The sequence below is a fragment of the Anthonomus grandis genome, chromosome 17 (assembly GCF_022605725.1).
Source record: "Anthonomus grandis grandis chromosome 17, icAntGran1.3, whole genome shotgun sequence".
In the NCBI taxonomy this organism is placed as follows: Eukaryota; Metazoa; Arthropoda; class Insecta; order Coleoptera; family Curculionidae; genus Anthonomus; species Anthonomus grandis.
Window position 1 is genome coordinate 3,303,420 of NC_065562.1, and position 24,682 is coordinate 3,328,101.

The window sequence follows — 24,682 nt, forward strand, 5'->3', positions numbered from 1 at the left end:
TATATTATTTAGATGAAACCTGGTATGATACACATGACACGGCAAAAAAGGGTTGAACTGATAGTTCTAACAAATGTGTCCTAAAAGATGTTCCACCAAACAGGGGATCTCGGATGATCATTATTTATTGTGGTTTAAAAGAAGGTTGGGTGAAAGATGGACTGAAATTGTGTGGCAAAAAAATAGAAGAGTGCAATATGGACTCTCATAGAAACATGCATGCAGATATATTTGAAACCTGGTTTGAGAAAACGTTAATTCCAAATCTAAAGGAAAACAATGTGATTGTTATGGATAATGGATAATTTTAATAATAATTAAAATACCATTCAAGGCTTTTTGAAAAAATTCCAAACACATCTTCACATACATTGGAAATTGAGACAATTTTATTAAAACATGATCTCTATTTTCATGAATCTTATACAAAGAAATAATTATTGGAAGTTGTAAATACCAAATCATGGAAAAAGCAGTATGTAGTAGATAACATAGCTAAAAAGTATGGTCATACTGTCCTCAGACTTCCTCCATATTATTGTGTATTTAATCCTATCGAGTTGATTTGAGGCAACTAAAAAGGAGAATTCGCAGGAAAAATAAGTATCCCAAATTTGATAAAAAAGTTATAAATTTGATTAAGGAGGAAGTTATGAATTTAGGAGAGGAAGAGTGGAGAAAGTATGAGGAAAAAATTATAAGATATGAAGAGGAATATCGTAATTTGCATCAGATTATTTTGAATGGAGGGGACCGTTTCATTATAAATTGAGATAATGATGAATCTGATGCAGAAATTGAAGATCTGTGGCTAAACTAGTTATTGTTGCATATGGTAAGAAAACCCTTTTTTTATTAATTAAACAAGTTTAAATTTTTTTTTACAGCTTACTGCCTCTGTTTGTCCTTCAGCGATACAATAAAGACTGCTTCTTCCAGCGTTATCTGGGAAAAAGTCCCTATTTTGCCATATTAAGAAACCCTTTTTTATTAATTAAACTAGTTTAATTATTATTTTACAGTTACTGCCACACTTGTTTTGTCCCAGAGAGGCAAGACTTCTTCTTTCATAATTCACTGGATGAAAAAAGGCTATTTTACATCTGAGTTGAAATTATTAAAAAAAAAATTAGTGTAAAGTTATGATTAATTAAATTTAAAAATTATTTCTGCTACTCGCGTACATTTTTTAAATCTGTTTTAGTATCCATATGCTTCAGTGCGACTGTGCGAGATGAAGTTGGAATTCATAGCGGCAACAAAGAAACTGGTTCCTTCCTTAATGGAAGAAACTGCTAAAAAAAAGTAAAAAAACAGTGTTTAGAAAATTGTATCTGTTGTAACTCTTTGGGCCAGATTCAAATGTGGTTACATTTATAAAAGTATTTAGTATCCTCACTGTAATTTTAAGATTTTATATAAGATTTTTAGATTTTAGTATAAGCATTTATTTTTGTTAATTTTCAACTAATCTCTCCTATTATGCACAATAACTAAATATGGCAAAACAAATAAAAAGGCAAACAAATTAATAAATATTACATTCAGGATGCAAAGTGTGTTTTTTTTATAAGTAAAACTTTTATCTTTTACACACTTAAGATATAAACAGCTAGATGATTTTAATGTAAAAGTTTTTTTTAATGAATGTGGCAGCCAAAATCCCCGTCAATAATAATCACCAAATAAAAATAAATCTCAATACCCAAAAAAAGGAAATATATTAAATTTAAAGACAAACCAAAACATTTTACCCTTTTGTGTCAAAAAGTAAATCTTTAATGCCTTAATCCACAGAATAAAGTAATTTGTACCACCTATTTTCTCATCACTTATTATAAACACCCCACTGATGGCGCTAAAAACTGAACTTATTAAATTAAAATTTTAGGTTAAACTGATTTTACATACTTAAATCTCATCTTTAAATTAAATATTATCTTGCTATCAACTATCCTGAATTTCTAAATAAATAAAACTAAACCCAATCCCGAATAATAAAGTTTTAAATACAAATAAATTTTAAGGCCGGACCTGTGCAACTTTTTAAGCTTGAGTGGCTCTGACTGAAGCAAAGTTTACTGAATAAAATACTCAGTATTTTATTCAGTAAACTTTGACTGAAGTCAGAAGTCTAACAAAATAGTACGTGGGAGCATGTAGTCAAATTTAACGAATCAAATATTGTATAAATTCTTAAAAAAATGTTTAAAACATTTACTTATTTAATGGAATGATTAAATATCGCTTAGAATATTACTTTATGACTCTTTCCGCATAAAGTTTTGGGATTTAAACATGCATGTCATGTGACAATACAAGCAACACCGGCACACGGACTATTCGCGGCACATCAAAGATCTCTGAACTGGACTATAAATATTCATTTTTTACTTTGATGAGTGTACGGTATCTCGGACAATCTGTATGCAAGGCGTTACTTGTACATCGCAAAATATTATATAAATATTATTTTCTATATGATGTATTTTCGTTTTATAGGATGCATCTTGAAAAACTGTGGTCTACCTCGGCTTGTACCTGGCTCGTCATTGCTAACTAAATTTTGTTTAATGTTAGTTTTTCTTCCGTTTAGCTATTTTTCGTGTTTATTTTCGAAAGTTTTAGGGTTGCTAGAAAGCAACAAGTAACTAAAGTACCGGTTCACATATAAAATGGCATAGGAAGCTTAATTTAAAAATAATTTAGAAATTCCAAAAGCAGTTGTTACTATTACCACGCTCAAAACATCACAATCCTAACAAACTCTAATGACGTTCCAAGTACTTTAACCTTATACCTTTGAATACAATTGATATAAACTTTGTAGAAAAAATGGAAACGGATGAAATGCTTAATCTCCTAAAATCGCCTACGTAAAAACAAGATAATTTATTAAAACCAATTTTCGACCTACAACAAATTTAAAGTAAAGAAAAATAAGCAATTTGAAATCTTTGCTACGAATAGGGACAATTCTACTAGGAACAAATACTTTTAACATACACCGATCACATAACACACATCTACACAAAAAGTTATCATCGTTACGCTCAAATCCATGAAACTCAAGTAAAAGAGCATATTTTAAAAATGCTTGAGCAGGCAATAAGTCAAAATACCTGTAGCTCCTGGTCCAGTCCCATCTAGATTGTCAGTATTATCTATCTCAATATATCAAAAAATTATCTATCTCAAATATTATCTACAAGAAACAAGAACAATCATCAATCAATTATAAACAAGTAGACGCTTCGCGTCTACTTTGGTCCGTGGGGATCAGTAGAAATTTTCAAAATTTTGGACAGTACTACAAAAAAAAGAAATCTCCACAATTATCCAAGGAGTGCCCTAAACACGCAGTGGGGAAGAGACCTGCCGTATCCTCACAAGGCTCTGAGTTCAAACCTTAGTCTCGGCATGGTGCTCTACCGAACTTTTTTTTTTTTTTAGTACTTCGTAAAAATTAACATCTATAGTAAATATCGAGAGAAAAGGGAAGGTCTCATTATCTATTATAATTAGAAATAAATTTCATTGAAATATTACTTACTTATTTCTGGGTATCATGCTTCAGAGAACCATGATGTGTTACAATACGCTCCGCTCTCAAGTAACTCGTGTAAATATAACCAATATTCAATGATACCTTCTTATATTATTATAATACGCCATCTAGGGTAAATACGCTAAAACAGAGTCCTCAATTATAATACACTGTTGTACTGGCGAACGTTATGGAGTATTCACCATAGTATGCAGATAATTTCATTTACGTTTTTAAATTATGCTCCAAATTCAAAATTTATTTTTTTACCTTAAATGCCATTCAAAATTAAGTAAAAAAGTTTAATAAATAAATTTTCCACGATTTATACGTACCACAAGATAAAGGAAAAAGAGGGTCCCATTTATTAGGGTATTGGAATAAGACAACCGTGTTTTTATGTCGATTTTTGTTATTTTTCAAATTTATTTTTGAAAACTTATAGTAATAAGATATAAAAAGAATTGACATGAGGAGAATAAGGAATAAAAGAAACCAAAAACGAAATGAATCGAAACTATAGAAGCCGAGATATAAGTAAAAATGCGGGAAAAACAAAAGAAAACTGTTTTTTTTCCCACCGTACCATTTTTTTTTCCTAAAATGATTATTGGCAAATTTTAAAGTACGCCCTAAACTAACAATTTCCAGTAAAAAAGCCCAATAAAAAAATAATTTTTTTTTGGTCAAAAATCGAAAAACCCACGAAAATTTTCGAATAAATGGTTTTTATTTTTTTATAAATAAACTATAACTCTGACAACTTTTTGTATTAAATAAAAGTTCTTGGGTATATTAAGAGGTATTCGCCTGTCAAAACGAATTGGTTCTAGCTATTATAGAATCGGAGAAAATTGAAAAAAACTGTAAAACATAAATAACGAATTATCAAGAGCCCTATGGAAAAATGTCAATTTTTTATTTTTCTATCTTGCACTACTTCAGAGTACCTTTAAAAAAGGTTATTACCAATTTGACTCTAAAATGAACAGAAACCCTATCTCTTTGCAATTTTCGAACAAAATCCGGGGTCAAAATGACCATTTTTTCAAAATATGCTCCGAATTCAAAATTTCTTTTTTCTGGTTAAAGACCATTTAAAAACTAGTAAAAAAGCTTTATGACAAATTTTTCCAAGATTCATACGACTGTCACAATCTAAAGAGAAAAATCAGGTCCCATAAGAAGCAATGTATTAGGATAGGGAAAAGTGGTTTGTTTCTTGTTTTTTTTTAATTTTTAGTTTAAAAGGCAATTATAATAAAATAAAAAAAAATGTAAGGAAAAAAAACGAATAAAAAAATTTATCAACTTATTGAATTGAAGCTATAAAAGCCATGATATCAGTAATACCTATAGTAAAATAATACAAAAAATACACCTTTTTTTGACACCGCATCAATGTCTTTTTTTTCTAAATTGATAAACTATTAATTATAAATTTATTACCAATTTAGCAACCCCCACTAAAAGAACCCTAACTAAAATAAAACTATTATTACTATTATTTTCTTCCAGGTATTTATTTATACCTTGTCCTAACCTTTATGCTGCTTTTACTATTATTATAAATATTATCTTTCTTGTAAATGTTCTTAAACCTTAAAACACCCTGTAGATTAATATGACTATTATTATAAACAATATTTTCCTTATTTATGCCCTCAACCTTAAAACTATATCCTATTATTATCCTCATAAATGTTCCATAATATCAATACCCTCTGTATATTTCAAATATATATTTATTAATATTTATATTCATTTTATTTATCCTAGTAATTTATCAAGAAGCCGCATAAAATTGTCCCCATAATACTAATAATTCATTAATAAAATAACTCATGACGTCACGAGACGAACACGACGCGTTTATAATAATTATTGTTGCCAGACATCCTCCATCCTTTTCTCAAACCGCTTTTCCTACTCTAACTCGTAAAGCAAACGGGCCGAATTTGCCGCCACGATCACAGATTACCTAAACTTTACGTTTAGGTTTAACGTTTAGGTAATCTGTGCCACGATACCGAAAACCCCGCGATTACGTCATCTGGCCATGTGCGACTCGATAGTGACGTCGTCCGTATGCTTTAAAATTGGGTGCTGGACCGCTAACTATATTGTACCATGCGTTGGCTCCCGTGGTGTCGACGGTATGACTGGTTGATTAGAACGGCTTATTTTTTGGAGTTTTTCTTAAATAACAGCGCGTTGCGGAAAAACGGTAACATTTGAAGAAAAACGGTTTTTAGTGGATTATAGCCAGATAGTGTCCGGTGATTTCAGAAAAAAAATGGTTTTCGTAGGTGTCATAGGTATGCCGGTATAAAGCGTCAAAGTTAAAAAAAGGTGTAGAGCAAAAACTGCTTTACGTAGAGGACTGTAGACTATGTCGAAAAATAGCTTTTAAAAAGTTCTTAAAACGCTAAAAGTTTAAAATCTCTAGGTGCCGCCATTAAAGAGTTATTAAGAAAAATAGAAAAAATCGATCAAAAAAAGGCTCAAAAAGGGGTTTATATTTGTTAACACAGCTTACCCTGTATAATACCTAGCGACATGACTAATACCTCTATTTAATCCTAAAGGATTAGGCTTTCAAACAGCGTAAACAAAAAAAAAACAAAAAAAATTTTTTTTAGTAAAAAAAAAATCATTTCTAGAAAAATTCACTTTTTTTTTTCGAAAAAAAAAAATTTACGTTTGAGCTCGTTTATCTCGGAAGCAGTTGCTTTTTGAAAAAAATTGTTTTAACAAAAAAGATAGCTACATTCACGTAGAAAAGGGCTGTTTTATTCGCATCATCATGAAGGTCACCGTTAAGGCCCCACAAATGTTTAAGTCCGCGAGGTACCGCGCAAAAAGTTCAAATTTCATTCACAGAAAAATCCCACTTTCAATAGGTTTTTTTTAAAAAGCGCCCTTTCTGCACTGCTTCCCATGAAGGGCTTTGACGTCAGTGAGTTTCAGAAAATTCGGCTTAGTCAGTTTTCCACAAACTGCTGCACCGACTGTTTTCGCGAAAAAAGCAGTTTTTTGCCACGCCCGAAAAAAGTCAAAAATTAAAATACTACAAAATATTCAATTAGTCTGTCCACATGATACAACCGCACAACCACAATGGTGCATTAAAATGTAAAATGGTGCATTAAAATATTAAATTTAACGAACCCCAGAAAGTACAATAGACACCCCACATTCCAGTAGTTTTACTGATTTGAGACCAATTAGCATATTATCTCTCTCATCTTCATTCTTCATCTTCTTTCTCGTATCATATTCTCATTTTGTATCTCAGCGCACATTACAGAATGTCAAACAGGTTTTAGAAAAAAATATAGTTGCTAGTCTCGTGAGTTTGATAAATGATGTTCGTAAGGATGCAGAAAATAAAAATGTTACATGTTTGGGTCTGTTAAACTTTAGTAGGGCTTTTGATACCATTAGTCATAAAATGCTTTTGGCAAAATTGAAATATTTTGGCCTGTCAATAAATTCCATGCACTTTTTTTCATCTTATCTTAAAAATCGCTCTCATTGTGTTGCTTGCAGTTTATAAAAATAATACTGAAAATAAAAATAATTTTTACGTATTGAAATCAAGTTATTTAACTTTGTCTCAGGTCAGGTACCATGAGGTTCTATTTTGGGCCCACTATTTTTTTCGATTTATGTCGCAGATATGCGTGCTAATATACAATATTGTTAGCTACAACAGATCAAGACGATTCACAGATTTATTAATTTTTTCCCGAATATGAACTACAGACGAAAACATCACTTAACGACTTTTATATACGAGTATAACATTAATACAGGTCAACCGACATAGCTACACAGATTATTTTACCAAAATCAACACATTCACAATACACGGTGTCAATAAAGTTTTTATACCACAACATAGAACATCAAATTTTTAAAAAAACATTAGTTTTATAGGGCTTAAATTGTGGATTGAAATACCAGACGAAATTAAAAATTTTACCTTAAACAAACTTACGAAGGGTATTAAGAAAGAATTGGTTTTTAATGAGAGGGGCGGTGCATAAATTTTGTTAAAGTGTAAGTACAAATATGTATATATATTTCAAAAATATACATATATATTTATATTAACATATATATTTTTTTAATTTTCTTTTTTTTAATAAATACCTTTTTTCAAAGACCTGTTTTATTATTTTTAGAAATTCATGATTACGTTTGACTTCTTCAGATCGGAGAATTTCGACAACTGCCTGCGGCCTATTAAATTTTTATTTCAAAATAATATATCTTAAAGTTAGTTTGGCTTTTTGTCCCCGATTTTCTTTCTCTGTACTTTGCACTTCACAGTCAATATTTTTGTTTTTTTTTTTTTTTGCAAATAAAATAGGTATTGTTTTTAGCGTTTAGAAGGGTGGCATCACACAGGTACGCCAACATTGATGACTTCCCAGTCTTGTTCGTGTCTGTGTATCGGTTTTATAATGTCTTCCTAATTTGTCTCATGAACATCTCTTTGGTTGCTTAATATACTTATGCGTATATATTTATTTTTTGTGTTTATTTAGGCAAATAAAAGTATTTTGATTTGATTTAGATTTAGTAATTATGAAAGCTTTAGCTGATATAAACTAGTCAGCAGAAGATAAAATTAAATCTCAACTTCTTCAAATAAATCCGCGTTTATTTAAAATCTTATAAAACAAGGATTGATAAGTGGCGTCGATTCTAATATTAAAAGTTTAAGTGGTAATTTAGACCAAGAACACGGAAATATGATGCTGCTATATCCTTATATCTCTTCAAAGCAAAAATATCTTCAAAACTTTTTATTAAATAAAATAAAACATTTCATAATTATGAATTCCACACAACAAATTTCACAAAATTTAACAAAAAATCGTAGTATACCTTTAGGAAGCATTTAACAATACTAGCAAACAAGAAATGGAAAACAAACAGATCTTTTTGCTAAAAATCTAATTAACCCATGTAACTATATTTTTACAAGGAACTTCAAAACATATAACTTTTGGTAAAGTTTCCTATAAAGCAAACATTGAAAATATCTTAAATTTCTAGAAAATATTATTATTAAAAATATTACCTTGTCCTAAATGTACGCTAAAATCAACAACTTATGCCAGAGATAATGTCTGAAGAAAACCTTTGCCAGAACATTGCCAACACATTGCCTGTAAAACCACATCCACCTTGTGAACTAAACTATCTACAACATGACGGTGAAGGCCACGTTTATTTGCCTCCCGTATGCAGTAAAAGTCAACAAAAAATAGTGAAATTTGGCGAGTTGGTTGAAACTACCATCCTTCAAAATTTTAGGCTCCGAGGCCTCACAAATCAATTAAGATAACTAATTATGATCCAATCACTAAATAGGTGTTCTAATCAGAGAAGGTCACAGGTTAACTAAATTGTCGACTATGGCAGGATGTAATAAGACTGTAAAAGATATTACTACCGATGAACTTTGCAGTCTTATTAAAGCTGCAAATTTGGACCAAACGGGAAAAATTAGGAGAGAATTAAAAACACAAATTGAGGCAGTATCAAATAAGGTGAGTGAGTCAGGATTAAAAGTAGCTAGACTGCAAGAGAACATCGATAAGTTAGAGCTTAAACCTAGACAAAATAACGTTGTGGTTTTCGGACTATTCGGAGTATTACCGAGAAAGAAAATTTTGTATTGGAAAGTAAAATTAACTCACTCTTAAATACCACAGTAGATTCATCACACATTAAGAATTTATATTTTACCAATTCCAACTCGGATAACTTACCCATAAAAATTGAGTTTACTTCCTACTTGCATAAATCAATTTCGTGTTCGAATGCAAGTGAGCTTCGAACTTTGGGAACTGGACACTTTGCAGGTGGAAAGTGAATCAGAGTCGGAAGAAGAACTCATACCTTCTGTCTTGGAAAATCAGAAGACCAGGGAAGAATCTACTGAGGACGCTAAAAAACGTCCGAGAAAAAACCACACTTAAAGCCCAGAAACTCGTAATGCTAAAAAAACACTAAGATCTCAAATAATAAAATCTCTAATTAAGACCTTTTAACTGGGGTCCGTCAAGTTAATTTTTAATTGGCGTAGAAATATTTGCCTGCATTGTATGATTTTATGGTATTTAATATATTTATTTTGGTTTATTTTTATAGGGAGTCCCCAATAAAGTTAGGTGTACTATTGTTAAGCAACTTTTAAAACATTTGCATCAATTGTTTACATTGAATTCCCTATAAAATATGTTTGTTTGCCAGGCGAGAGTATTGTCTGTTTACTGTACAGTTTTTCTTATACTTCAATAACGAGATAAAAACGGATCATAAAAACAACTGCGATAAAATTAGAGCAACTTAAAGACAAACTGGTTTTAGTAGTGTATGAGAAACTGTGGAGTTGTGAGGTTTTTATTTAAAATATGCCGCATAGTGTCCATTATTCGCTGGACCTAAAACAAAAAATTATTGATGCCTATTTATCTGGGAAAAAAGCAAGTAGATATAAACTACATTTGTAATTCGAAAAGAAGTTGTATCAAAAACTATTAAAAATTACCGAACCCTACCTCGGTTACGACCCTTAGGGTACAAACATAGTGGAACGACGAGGCTAGAGGCACAGCGACGAGGTAAGCGACGCGGCTTTTATTTCATCGTGTATTGTAATGAAGCCAAACATAGTAAAGAGATCGACGCGGTACTAGGCGACGAGAAAAGCGACGCGGTGCGCGTCGAGATAAAATTTGCATTTATTATCGCGTTGATACGGGACGGTTTTGATTGGTTTTTGCATGTTTTGGTTTAGAAAAGGTTGTTTGTTGGTACAGCATATACGCAATGGCTGAGCAAGTAAACATAATAACCTGCGTGTTCAACAGGCGTGCATTATGGAATGCTTCTCATCCAGATCATAGAAACCGTTATGTATTAGATGAGCTTTGGTCACAAGTAGCTACAGAATGTGGAATAACAGGCAAGTAAATTTTAAGTACATACCTTTATTTTATATACAGAGTCACTCATATTGAATAGGGAAATTATTTAGGTAATCTTTAAATGTGTCACGAATAAAAATTGCTTGATTGGGAACCCGACCTCTTGCATTCCAATTGGGTCTTGTAAAATTATTATTTGCAGGACTTTCTGTGACCAATTTTAAATGCCTTTCGAAACCCTCTTTATCCATGATAATATTATGTAAAAGACAAATTGCCTTAATTGTAATGTCGGCGAGTTGTTCGTTTGTTTCTATGGCTTTCGATAATATTCTCCATTTTGCATATATTATACCAAATGAACATTCAATCGTCTTCCTAGCTCTAGATAATCGCTGGTTAAAGTACTGCCTTTCAGGATTCAGAGTTGGTCTACTATAGGGTTTAAGCAAGTTTTCTTGTAGTGGATATGCTTCATCGGCTATGAAAACAAATGGCATTCGAATTTGCGTATGTGGTAGAGACTGTTCAGTTGGTACATTTAATTTTTCTTTGAAAGTAATTTAGAGAAAGCCGAACTTTGAAAAGTACCCCCATCGGATTGTCGTCCATATCCTCCCACCTCTATTACAGTAAAGCGATAATTTGCATCACAGACTGCTTGAAGAACGATCGAGAAGATTTTTTTATAATTAAAGAACATGCTTCCTGAATGACTGGGACATTTAATTTTTACGTGCTTGCCATCCAATGCACCTAAGCAATTGGGAAAATTCCAGATTTTCATGTAATCTTCACTGATTTTAATGAAATCATCCTGTGTTGGAACTGGCAAGTGTATTGGCTGTAATATATTCCATACCGCGTTAACAGTTTCTTTAACAATTGATCCAACTGTTGTAGCTCCCATGCGAAAAGTGAATGATAGGCTTTTGAAAGATTCCCCTGTAGCACAATATCTGCAATAAAAAATAATAAAATTTTAGTTAGTGTCAGTGATTAGGCTGTGTTCTATTTTATTTTAACACTAATGCTAGAATGAACCACTTCTGAAACAAAAATCAATGTAAAAAATAACTTATTCGTAACTGAAATCCATTTTTTTGCAGTGAAGGTGGCCCAAACTAAATGGAAAAATTTAAGAGATTATTTCCGAAGAGAACTGAAAAAACTTCCCATTCCACGGTCTGGTGATCCAGGGGACATTGCAATTAAATCCCACTGGCCCTATTTTAAAAGTTTGTTATTCTTAAAGGATCAATTTAGGCCTCGACAAGCAACGGGAAATTTGGTAGATTCTTTGGATGAATCGCTTGCTACGGACGTGCAATCTGATGTGAATTCTGATGACGATAGAGTTGAGACGGAAACAATAGACGATGTACAAGATCCCGTGAATGTCGAGCCATTGACACCTGCTTCTGTTGCTTCCGAAACCACTGAGGATTCATCTACAGGCACGTCAAGTCATTTTGCTGAACCTCGAACAGTTTTAAAGGGCCGACTCCGTAAAAGAAAAAATAATGTTGACGCTTTATTGGCCATCGAGGAACAGAAATTGGAGTTCATTAGAACAAAGAGGGCAAACATAAATGAAACCAAAGAAGATGATCATCTGTCATTTTATAAAAGTCTACTACCACACGTGAGAAAAATTACGGATAACAACATTTTGCATTTTAGAAATGGCGTTCAAGATCTGGTTCAGAGATATGCTTATGACTATACTAATTAAATGAATCAGAATCAAGGAATCGAACCTTTCGATTATCCGATCAATCAGAACGCCAACTCCTACTGAATCTTTCGTTTTATGTTTTTACCGAAAAGAATATTTCTACTTAGTTTATTTTTGTTCATTTTTTCCAGTGTTTAAGATGTTATGTTAATTGACCTGTTTAGTTGTAATACTTAATAAATATTATGTTTTTTGTACAAAAATATACATTCAACTTACCTTAAAGTAATAACCAACCTCTCTTCCGGTCCAATGGGTTGCTTATTGTAGTTTGTCCAATTCATTTGTAGACATGGAGACACTTTTTCTAAAATATAGTTAAAAGTAGCAATATCCATTCTTAAGTACTCGAAAAATCGGTCTGGATGCTGCTTGAGCAGCTTGAGTTCAAAAAATAGTGTATGATACTGCCCAAATCGTTTGCGCGATTTATTAATGGGATGTACAGAGCAAGTTCTGTTTAAACCTCCCATTACAATAAGTCCACGAAGCGCGGCATTGTCAAATAAAATTTCATATTCACTGTCGGAAAACATTGTTTTGACTAAATTGAATTTGAAGAGTCGCAATTAATCGCGACTTCTGTCTCCTTACTATGTGTATGCCTCCTGCCACGTCGCTTATATCGTCGCTTACCTCGTCGCTGTGCCTCTAGCCTCGTCGTTCCACTATGTTTGTACCCTTAAGCGTGGGGATCGACCAAGAAAAACCACAAAAAACTTGGACAGACGCATTAAACAACTTAGTATAAATTATCCAGGAATCTCTTCGACCCAGATTTTAGTCGCAGTTGGTGACGTATACGTGTCTTCTAGGACTATTCAACGTCACGTCGTTTAGTCGATTTCGGATTACCAGCGAGAAAACCAGCCAAAAAACTCTTAAGAAAAATATGAACGCAAGAATGTTATTTGCTTGGTTTCATCAAAACCGGATCACCCAAGATTGGAAAAAGGTACTTTTTTTCTGATGAAGCTAAATTTCTTATATTTGTAAGTGACAAAAGACAATTTGTAAGATGTCGTGCAAGAAAAAGGCTTAACTCAAAGTACGTTGCTACAACTGTAAAACAGGGTGACGGCAATATCGTGGTATGGGGCTGCTTTTGGGCTTATGGAATAGGTCGTATTTACAGAATTATGGGCATAATAAAGAGGTTCGAATATATTCACATACATTGCAAAACATAATGCTGCCTTATGCGGAATGGGAAATGCCTCTAAAATTCACCTTCCAACATGACAACGACCCAAAACACTCCGCTAACATTGTAAAAGAGTAGTTTACTAAACAAAAAATTAATGTTTTAAAGTGTCCACCGCAATCGGCAGACCTAAATCATATAGAAAAACTATGGAAAATAGTGAAAAAACGTGTTCGTCGATCACAAATATATAATGCACATCATTTGTTTAAAGAAGTCCGTTTAGCGTGGAATTTCAGAGATGAAGACGTAATAGTAAATCTGGCGAAAAAATATTGAGTTGCTCTAATTTTGTGATCGTGATGAAAAATCTTTATTTTAGTTATTTTAATAATATAAATAGGATTGTATTAGAAATTAAATGTAAATTTTATATTTTACTTGTGTTTCAACTTTATTTACCAATTAATTTAAAACATAGAAACTATAACATGTTACTTAATAATAATAATAATAATAATAATAATAGACAGTTTATATTTCCTCATAAGATATTACATATGCTCACTCAGAGATATAAATAAGTTTACAATATAAATACAAAGAAAAAGAAATCCATCAGTGTATATTAATTCAGCATGTAACTGTAAAGAGGAAATAAAGGTCATGTTTCAGCTACCCTCAGAAGAAGGAGCTGTTAAGACCTTGAATATTACACTTATAATTTTAAAAAAAAAATCGCGAACCGCATTATAAACTGTACGAGTAGCATGCATACCCTACATCCATAACTAACCGGAAAGAAAAGAAATCTCAATTATCCTAGCTTACTTATTATTTACTAATAGGAGGCAGGAAAGGAGGAACGAGGGGTATAGGTATATTAACTGTATTTCTGTTGTAGACTCTTATAGTAGAGAAAAATATACATATAAAAATTTATATTTCCAAACGCGCGCCAGATCCAAACACGGAATCCCGACACAAAAGAGAGCAAAACCAGGGCGACTGATTTACCAGAGATGTCAGTATTAAAAAGAAATAACATAAATTATTTCAATGCATTAAATATTATTTTGTTTAGATGAAAGAACCATTTTTATTGATTTTTTAAAAGCCGATGTAGATTTAGAAAAATCCCAAATTTTGTATTTATTAATTTTGGACACAATATTGTAAGAAAATGACTTTTTAAAGATTTCTTTCTTATGTAAAGGTATAGACAAAAGGTCATGTCTGCGAATATTTATATTGTGAACGTCAGTACGGTATCTGAGCTTATTATAGAGATATGGTGGTGCTTTAAATTTTATTATTTTATAAAAAAAACATATGGAGTGCAACTCTCGGCGATTTAACATATTAAGCCATTTAAGATCGACTAATTTATGTGATACCCTTTCCCTACGTCTAATTCAACAAATAAACCTTATGCACGAGTTCTGTAATTTTTGAATTCTTGCAGAGTTGGCGTAGTCTAAAAATGGTCCATATACTGTATCTGCATAATTAAAATGGGATAGAATTAATGAGTCGCATAAAATTTTTTTTGTTTCTTTTGACAAATAAGATCTATGCTTGTAAAGTTTTTTTAGCATTGAAAATCCTTTCTTAAGACAACTTGTAATGTGATCTGTGAACTTTAGCTTGACGTCTATGATTAGGCCTAGAGTTTTAGTTGAGACATGAAACGGGATAAGTTCTCCATTAAGAATTAGCTGGACATGATCCAAAACCGCCCTTCTGCCATTATCACTACAAAATAACATTGCCACGCTCTTGGCTGGATTCAATTTAAGAGAATGATCTGTCGAGACTCTATTTACTAGAGCAAGGTCAGCATTAAAACAAAAATTAGCTCTTTCAATATTACTAGCATTAAATGACAAATATAATTGTGTGTCGTCGGCGTAGAGATGGCATTTACAGAATTGCAATTTATCCATAAAAGCCGACGTAAAAATGTTATACAACAAAGGACCCAGAATGCTACCCTGTGGAACGCCAGACCTTACTATTGCCACCCTAGACTTATCTTCTCCAATTAAAACTCGTTGTATTCTATCACTTAAAAAAGATAAAATTAATTTAGTAGCTGTAGTATTAAAACCGAAATAATGTAAAATATTAATCAAAAGTTCGTGATTTAGCATATCAAATGCTTTAGAGTAATCAAGCTGTATTAAAATCATTGCATCACCCCTGTCCAAACTGGCAACAACCTCATCAGTGACGTCAGTAAGAGCGGTAACACAGCTAAATCCCTTTCGAAATCCCGACTGTTTTTGTAATATAATATTCTTATCAGTAACATAGGCGGTAATTTGTTTTTCCATTACTTTTTCCAAGATTTTTGAAAGGGCTGGTAAAATTGAAATTGATCTAAGTTCGCCATAATTTAAGGGATTATTTTTTTTAGGAAGTGGCAAAATAAAAGCAGATTTCCAAGATTTTGGAAAGTACGAGTTTAACAAACAACTATTTATAATATGGGTAATAAAGGGTATTATAAATGGACAAAAAAGAATGATTAATGTTGTGTTTAAATTATCAGGCCCAAACGCCTTAGATTTAAGTTTAATAATTAAATTTGATACTAAATTTTCATCCACTGGTGTAAAAGAAAATAATGGTGGAAACTTCTGATTAGATTTATAGAAATTGAAGGTTTCTTTTGTCGGAGGAGTAATATTAGAAGTTAAATGACTGAACCAGTCGTTAAGTTCATCGACTTTTTTTTGCGTTGCCCTAATTTTGTCCAATACTGTAGGTATTTTATATTAGAATTATTTATTCAATTTTTAAAAAAAATTAAATATGGTAATTATCAGGTAACCTCATTGTATACCTTCTATTAGTTTTATTTGTTAATATAATGTTATTAATAAACGATATATATCGATAAAACCTAAAAAAAGGGTTAACATTCTCTAGCCTCCTAAATTTTTTTGGGACATGATAGCGAATATCCGGAAAATATTTTGAAATATACAGGGTGCTTCAAAAAAGTATGGCGATATATGCGCTAAATATGAATAAAACATAATATTGAATCGTAATAATTTTTTTTGAGAAAATTTAAATTAAGCACAATTTTAGTCAATGTCCAGTCAATAATAGGATAAATCAATAGCAAGTCTACGGATAGCTATTAGAATTAGCTAATAGAAAATGAGATGTTTGCACTCAATTCGCAAGTTTGTTTTATCATTATTTCTTTTTATTGTTCAATTGGAGTTGATTTTCTTGCTAAAACTATTCCAACATTTACAATAAACCCTTTAACATATTTACAGAATATATCTATGTGTAACACATTTTATTTTTTCCCCGTTACTACTGAAGAAATTATGAATATTTTGACTTAATTAAAAACTCTGCTGGCTGAGATTGTATTTTTTTAAAGTATTTTTAAATCTTCCAATCTCGAAGTAATTTTTAAAAATACATTTTTACGCCTTCACAGCTATTCCATAACCTAACTCGTAGACAGTCATCGTTTAGAAATAAGATTATGGACTTTGCAACCTGACGAACCAATTTCCCCCCATAACCATATTGCTTTCTTGAAACAAACATCTAATAAAACACCCTTCCGATTCCAAAGAGTAATCTCTATATATAAAAAGACTTGTCCTGACTGATAATCAACGTCCAGCCCAAACGGTAAAATCTAGAAATATGAAATTTGGGGACAACATTCCTATGGTTATGTAGGCGTCCACTAAGAAGCGATTTTTTGAAATTCCATCGGGAAAGGGTTGAAACCACCCCTTAGATTATAGCTTCAAAACTATGTACTTTTTTAAAAAACAGTGAAACACGTCATTTTTATTTTATTTTTTTACTTATGTTTTTTTTTTTTTAAGGGTTAAAACCACCCATTAAGATTTTAACAAATTTTTTATCCTTAAAATCATTGCTTTTCGTAAAAAAACTAAAAACTGCAACACTTCAATATAATTTCATTTTAATGAAAACAACAGATTTTCGAAAATTCCGCGCTGAAGTGGTGAAAACTTCTACGAAAATTCTTTAATTTTAAACTTATATTAGCGTTGAAAAATTATATTTTTACATACTTCAAGAAGGCAAGTCCTTCAGTAGAACTTTTCTTTTATTTTCAAATTCCACGCAAGCAACGCCGCAGGCATTTAGCTAGGAAGTATATATAAACATAAATAACTAAATCTAAATATAAATTTGAAACCCACCATATTTTAATGAAATGGCAATGGCAGTATCAATTTAATAAAGCATCTTTCTACCCAAATTAACATTTTTATCCCTGAAACAAACATCTATCTAAATAAATACACAGTTTTTAATTGCAATAGTTAGCATCCCATTAATTAATAAAAAGACTAGAAGACGATGCCAATAACATAAGAAGTGCTATAAACTCCTAGTCAATATTTTTCTTACCGAACCACTAACCCTATGTCACCAAGATAAGTCCAATTGCATGTGTATAGTTAATTAAACAGTTTTGTACCCTCACACGAATTTCAATAAAATATGTTATGCTTATTTAACTTAAATAAAAACGATACTCAACATCATCCAGTTTGTCTGAGACCACTTACTTGAGGTAACAAAAAAAGATTCGCGTTTTCGGCAAACTTTGCGTATCCGAGTCATACGCTTATTTAACTTAAATAACATTTCCATAATATACCTTTCATAATATACATTTTCATAATATACCTCGAGATCCTCATGGCGTTTAAGCCATGATTCAAAATACTATAATGACTTACCCCAAGTTCATTATTTGCTCAAATATATCCTCAGGTTTGGTCGTTGAGCTAATAATATCCCTATACCAATGAGAGGACTTTTGCTTTTGTTCTTCCATAAAGGCCTTTACTACGGAATGCCTTATAACATCAAATACAGATTCTTCATATTGGCCAACAGTAGAAATAGTTAACAACGTTAGTAGTTGGAATGGATGTAAAATGAAATCCGGAGACTTCACGACATTCTTTAAGGAATTTAGGTAATCTCTGATCCCGTTGTGGCCAATAGAGGCGGCTGCTTGTATATGATACAAGACTGTATTTTCTGTTTCGAGGATATTGTGATCGTCTGCATTTTCTAAAATAATATTAATTGGATGAACATTAATTTTTTTAATCTTCTAAGAAAAAATTACTTATTTTAAGAGAAGATATAAAATTAGCTTTTCATGTATATAGCTGACTACATATTAGAAAGAGTGGTAATTGAGACTATCAAAATGTATTTACTTATTTCTTTTAGTTTTTTATACCTTTTATTTAATTAGATGTCCAGCTGAAGTATTTTTTTATTGCTCATAATATATAGATATCCCTTTGTTTTATTTATTTATTTTTATTTTCTAACAGGCCAAAGCCCACTTACAGAAAGAGAAAGTTAACCTATGTTGCAGTGACTGCCCAACTCACTGCGTGTCAATCCTCAAAATCACCTGTGAAACTAGGTGCCTCAGATAGCATTAAAAGATATTACAAGTGGAACCAAAATTATTTAAGTTTTTGCACATGATAAAAATACGATCTCGATAATTATGCCCATGTTAGCTCTGGCAAGATCAAGAGCAAAAGTAACATTTGCTCTGGAGGAAGGGCGCGGCACCTGCAAGGAAATGCGACCAAGAGTTGAAGAATCTATATGACCATTGAGCAATTACTACAAAAATGCCACAGAGTCCTCTGCAGGATAACAGATGACTGTGATTATAACCTCTAATTGGATAGACACCACCCTCTCTAAATATATGATATTTCAAAAATCGCCTTTGGATGTATTCAAAGTTAGTATGGCATTCACAAGATGGACACCAAACCAGAGACCAGAAATTGGCAAAATATTATTGGGATTTTAATTCAATGATAAAACATGATACAGCATTTAGAAACGTTATAATTTAGATGATAGCGATCACACCAATTCTTAGCCAGGTTAATATTGCTTTGCAGCACTAATCAATCCATTTCATCCGCGACACGCCAGTAGATTTTCAGATCATCAGCATACGCTAGTTTGCAGCAAGCTACTTGAAATCAGGACACTGACAAGCAGGCTGGATCTCTATGGAACTCCGGAGGTAGACATAAAGGATTTTAATTTGTAGCCTTCAATTTCGACAGTTTGTTGACGACCAATGAGATAAGATGATAACAAAGCAGTAAGCTTTTCAGAAAAATTAAAGTTTCCTCAACTTTCCCAGTAAGATATAGTGACCTATTTGGTCAAAGGTTTTGCTGAAGTCAGTCAATCACATCAACTTGACTTTTTTCATCGAGGGCAGAGGAGAGAAATCGGGACAAGATACAAAGGTTGGTAATACATGATCTTTTGTTAAAGAAACCATGTTGATAGTTTCGATTGAACTTGAGGAAATATTGAATTGTAAATAGTAATCTCAAAGATTCTTGAAAAGGTACATAGTATGGATATCGGACAATAATTTTCGATGTTCTGTATGTCATCTTTCTAGAGTATAGGGTACTCCCCATGCACTAGAAGTATATATATACTTTAGCAGTTTTCCAAATAAAGGGAAACTGGCTGCTTTTTAATGTTCTACCTGCAACTGCAATTTTATCATCAGAAATTGACGCGGAAACTTCCAACATAATCCGTAGAACAAGAGTAAGAATAGTTTTCATCTGCTCGGTCAGAATCTTTACATGCAGTTTGAAAAATATATGTAAATGTTGAGACAATATTAGCAGCATTCTATTTTAATAACATAAATTCTGAAGGTCTCTCGAGCTTGATATTTTATTGTTTGACATAAAGAGTAAAATAGATGTGCTTTCTCCTTCTTAAAAATGTGGTTAGTTATTTTTGGAAAACTACACTGCAAACCACTTACGTCGCTGATGCTTCAAAGGAGTTGACGCAACAAGTAGTAGTAGTAAGGGTGGGGGAGCTAGAGCTTGGCAAGTAGGTCTGAACAGTCCTTTTTTGCCAACCCCAGAATCACCCACCCCTACGCCTCCACTCACAATGCTCGGTCTTCACTGAGTCGGCCCGTCCTTTTAATAAAAGCTTACACGTTGTTCCAGTCCAGATCTTTTAAGATCTTCCCGTTGGAGTGTCGTTGCTCCGAAAGTTTTTCTTCTCAGGCGACTACACCTATCACAGATACCTAGTATGTAGTATGAAGTTTTCTCCCCTGTACCGCAATTCAGACAGAGTGGGCTTTCTCTTATACCAAGAAGGTGTAGATGCCTGTTTAGACTGTTGTGCTCATAATCCTATGGTTGAAATCTTTGGTGTGATGCTCAAATTACGATACAGTTTTACCACTAACCAAAACTCTTTATTTTTAATCTCGACACGTGTTTCGCTAACGATGTTAGCATCTTCGGGAGAAGTCTATACCTACAAAGTTACCAGTATTTAAGACTTGACTTTTCAATTCTTCCATATTTCACATGAGCTACATGTTCTTTAAATCTGACATTAATTGATCTTCTGGTTTGTCCCATGTTTTTTTTATCACAATCGTTGCATTTAATCTTATAGATCCCAGACTTTTCATTGGTCTTTATTTTATCTTTTGGGTTGGGTTGGGTATATTTAAATATCAAAAAAAAAAACATTCTTAACAGGGATAAAGGTCGAATCCCTTATAGTCAATTATATAGCTGTTAGTGTTTAAGATATGTTTGGCCATGGTTCATTGCTTTTTCCGCTCTATTAGTTATTAGTATATAAGGAGATCTGTAAGTAGTTTTAGTTTAGTTTTAATCTTCTCCCAAAGATGCTAACATCCTTAGCGAAACACGTGTCGAGATTAAAAATAAAGAGTTTTGGTAGTGGTAAAACTGGCTCGTAATTTGTTGAGCCCAGTCAGGATTCCCACCAAGTCTTTGACACTCTGTCGCGTCTTTGTTAGCAGTCGCCTTGCTTTAGAGCCGTCATGGTCTGGTATCATTTCCTTGGCCTGTCTACGTCCTTCTCCAATTCTACCTTGTTTTTTCCCAGGCCCAATTATTAAGTGCCTGGGAGATTTGTTTTTTGCTAAGACCGAGACAAGGTTCGGGGCCCGCTCATTGCCCTCGACACCTTGGTGTCTTGGGGCCCACCTCAGTCTCATTTCCCTGTGTACTGCAAGTCTGCATTCCTGGACTAGCGCTGAGCTGGCCCTGGGTTTCTGAATCGCCTTGAGGGCAGCTTGACTTGCTTGACCCCCGTTACCTTCTAATACCTCTCGTTTGTTTGCTACTTCGAGTCTAGCAAATACCTCCGCTTGGAAAACTGTGGTATGTTTCTCTTCGCAGCAAAGATGTTCAGACTCACTACAGCATGCATCAACATTATTACAATATAAAACCTTAAACTAGTCACTATACAGTATTAGATTATACATAAGTGGAAAGTTGGCCTTCCTAAATTGAGGCAGATTTTTTCTCTGTATTGTAATTTTTCAAATGCGAGGTAGAGCAGCTTGCACAGAGGTCAAGGTAGGATGATACAAGTCCTCATTCAGTAGTGCAACCTTATTCTTGCTGACTTGTTAACATTTGCAAAGACTACATCAAGAATCCTGCCATTTATGTTCGGAACACGGTTATACTATCTGAGTCCAAGAATTTTAGAGACGTTATTTACTTTTATAGTAAATAACTAGTTTTTAGTTTACTTTTATTATTTAAAACTTGATTCACTTGAAACGTGGGGACATTAGTCATCAAGTAATCATCATCAACAATAAGTCAATTGGAAACAAGTAGATCTAAGGAGGTTATTAACTCATAGAAAGTCTCGAAGTTGCACAAATGAAATGAGGGATTTAAACAACAAGTAGATAAAGTACAAAATAGTAATCTTACAACCTACATCTATAGATGGTAAGAAATTGTTTATGATTCCAAGATCGACTTTTTTCGAGTTAATGGAGGCTTCTACTCTGAATGAACTCTCTGTCCGATCTAAATACAATATATACTACAGGAAAGAGCTCAGAGTATAAAATGTCAGGCTGGAGTCATGTTTCTGTCGAAGCAGATGTTAAAAATGTGGAAGTTTTTATACGCAATCCTCGGCCGTTCTGATAAGATAGCGATAGATAAGACGAAATAATGGGTTTATTTAATTTTTTGTAGCAAAAAAGGACCTAGCATGCCAATATTTATTTATTAAATTTGCTTTACCATTGGATCGCCGCTGTTGCAACTCATCCTTGACTGATATATAGAATATACAGAGTATATAACTTACTTGAAAACGTATGTACCTACATTCAATGGAGTTTGATCCCGAAGAGATAAGTTGGTTTATCATCAGTCCGGGCAGAAAAAGGCAAATGGACCTCTTCAGATTCCTAATCTCCAAAAACCAAGAGGACATATTCAAAATAGACACCTTGTTTAATACACAAAGTACGTGTCGAGCAATGTCAAGTGTCGGGTAGTGCCATAGATGTCAGGAATATGGTCATATCGTGAGTAATTGCAACTCGAAGCCGCGTTGCAATAAATGTAATCATTTCATATATACAATGCACAAAAGATAGCAATGCCCGTCCAGTGTTCAGGGCCTTGAAAGCTTGAGCGATTTACAGAACACTAAAAAAACTACTCCTTGACATATATAGAAGAGAGCGGAATTAGCTCCTCTAGACGGTCATATAAAATGCGGCCATATTTCATAGTTTTTAAGCTTGCAAAGGCTTTCTTTTTTACCTCTGTCGAAAAACTAAGTTACATCAAACAAATTTTGTTTAATATAAAAAGAAAAAAAAAGAACAAAATAAGCAACCTGCTCTAATTTAAAACAAAATGAATTGCCAAAAACAGCTGATCAGCTGTTAAAAAAGGAGACCATACAAATGACGGTCTATGTATTCGCCTAAAATTGAACTCGCAGTGGTCTATGCGCATTCTACCTTCATCCTATTTCTATGCATATAATATAAAGCACAAGGCCGGCAAGAGCCACTGCCGCTAGTCCGAATTAACCAGCGCAGGACATCAGCGTCACCTGCATTCGAATTTATTTAAGTTTCCTGATTTGTTTTTTGTTTATTCTAGCAATCAATTCACTTTTAATGATGTAAGTTTTTTTTTTAATTTTTCATATTTTGACTATTATTATTATAATTAAGAGATATATTTTTGTTGCTTATGAGGCTTTAATTGAAATTGAACATAGGAATATGTTGTAATCACTATCTGTATTTTAGTCAAATTTTAATTGGTTGAAATATTTTTATCTAATTCTCTAACCTTTCTTTTGTACCTTACTTTATTATCTTTTTCTTGGCCCAATGTGTAAATATTAGATTTTTCTTAATTGTCTTACTCTTCTAAGAATATTGCTGTCATGAGCTTGTAATATATTGAGTTATAATTAATATATTAATATATTGGAAACTGTTATTAAAAAAAAAATTAAAAATGACCAAGGAATGAGGTATATCTTTATGAATTATTTGTGATTCGGTTTTTGTAAGATTATTAATTTGAAGTGTTGGACATCTATTGCATGTAGGATAAAAACGTATTCTATGTAAAGTATTCTCGTGTTCTACACGGACCTTCACGAATCAATATTTCCTTCGTAAAAAAATCAACCGCGTTGGTTTTTTGTTTCATACAGACGATTGTGAGCAAGCGAAAACGATAGTTGTGTTTATCACAACCTTTTCGGATTCTTTCCTTAGACCGCATGTGAAAGGAAGAAAAGCAATCAAACTTGGTAAGATTTTGCTTCCGTCTTTTCTAGAAAAATTCCGTCTTAAATATTAAGAGGCGAAATTAAAGGAAAATGAAAAGCTATTACAATTATTTGTTAACATTTTTCACGCATGTGAAAACCTACTTACCAATAAGATCAAAATCCGGAGTGTTATCAGCTATACTACTTTTCGCAAAGCGTGAATTATGATATATCCTTAATCCAAAATAATTTTGTAAGCCCAAAAATATCGTACGAGTATTTTGAAATCGACAGAGTCTTAAAAGCTGATAAATAAATGGGGGCACTTCGTGCGGAGTCAGCTTTTCTAGATATGAGGTAAGTTTCGTTACTATTTTGAAATGTTCTTCCTTGTTCAGTGGCATGTCACTAAAAGTAAGTAAGTATTATTTGCAGAAAGATAGTATTATTAACATGTAATTTGGTATTTTTTCAATGAGAAATCAAGATCTTTTTTTTTTATTTAATTTAAGTCAGTTTTTTGAGATCTATAAGTTTTTACTTTTTACTCTCCAAAGTTTATAAAGTTTTTTGTGACATTAAATTTATAATTTGTTAAATTTTTTAGAGACATTTTACATGCTTATATATAGGGCGGTCGT

The 24,682-nt window shown here is 32.5% G+C and overlaps 1 protein-coding gene across 1 annotated transcript in view; it reads right to left on the bottom strand.

Moving 5' to 3' along the window:
• The window catches only part of LOC126746070 (Fanconi anemia group I protein), a 238,121-nt gene that overhangs the window by 172,752 nt on the left and 40,687 nt on the right, over positions 1-24,682 (bottom strand). Inside the window, exons 4-5 of the mRNA XM_050454171.1 lie at positions 24,208-24,449; positions 18,140-18,479 (exon numbers count right to left, since the gene is read on the bottom strand). Coding sequence (XP_050310128.1) covers positions 18,140-18,479; positions 24,208-24,449 — 582 coding nt within the window. The remainder of the gene's footprint in view (positions 1-18,139; positions 18,480-24,207; positions 24,450-24,682) is intronic.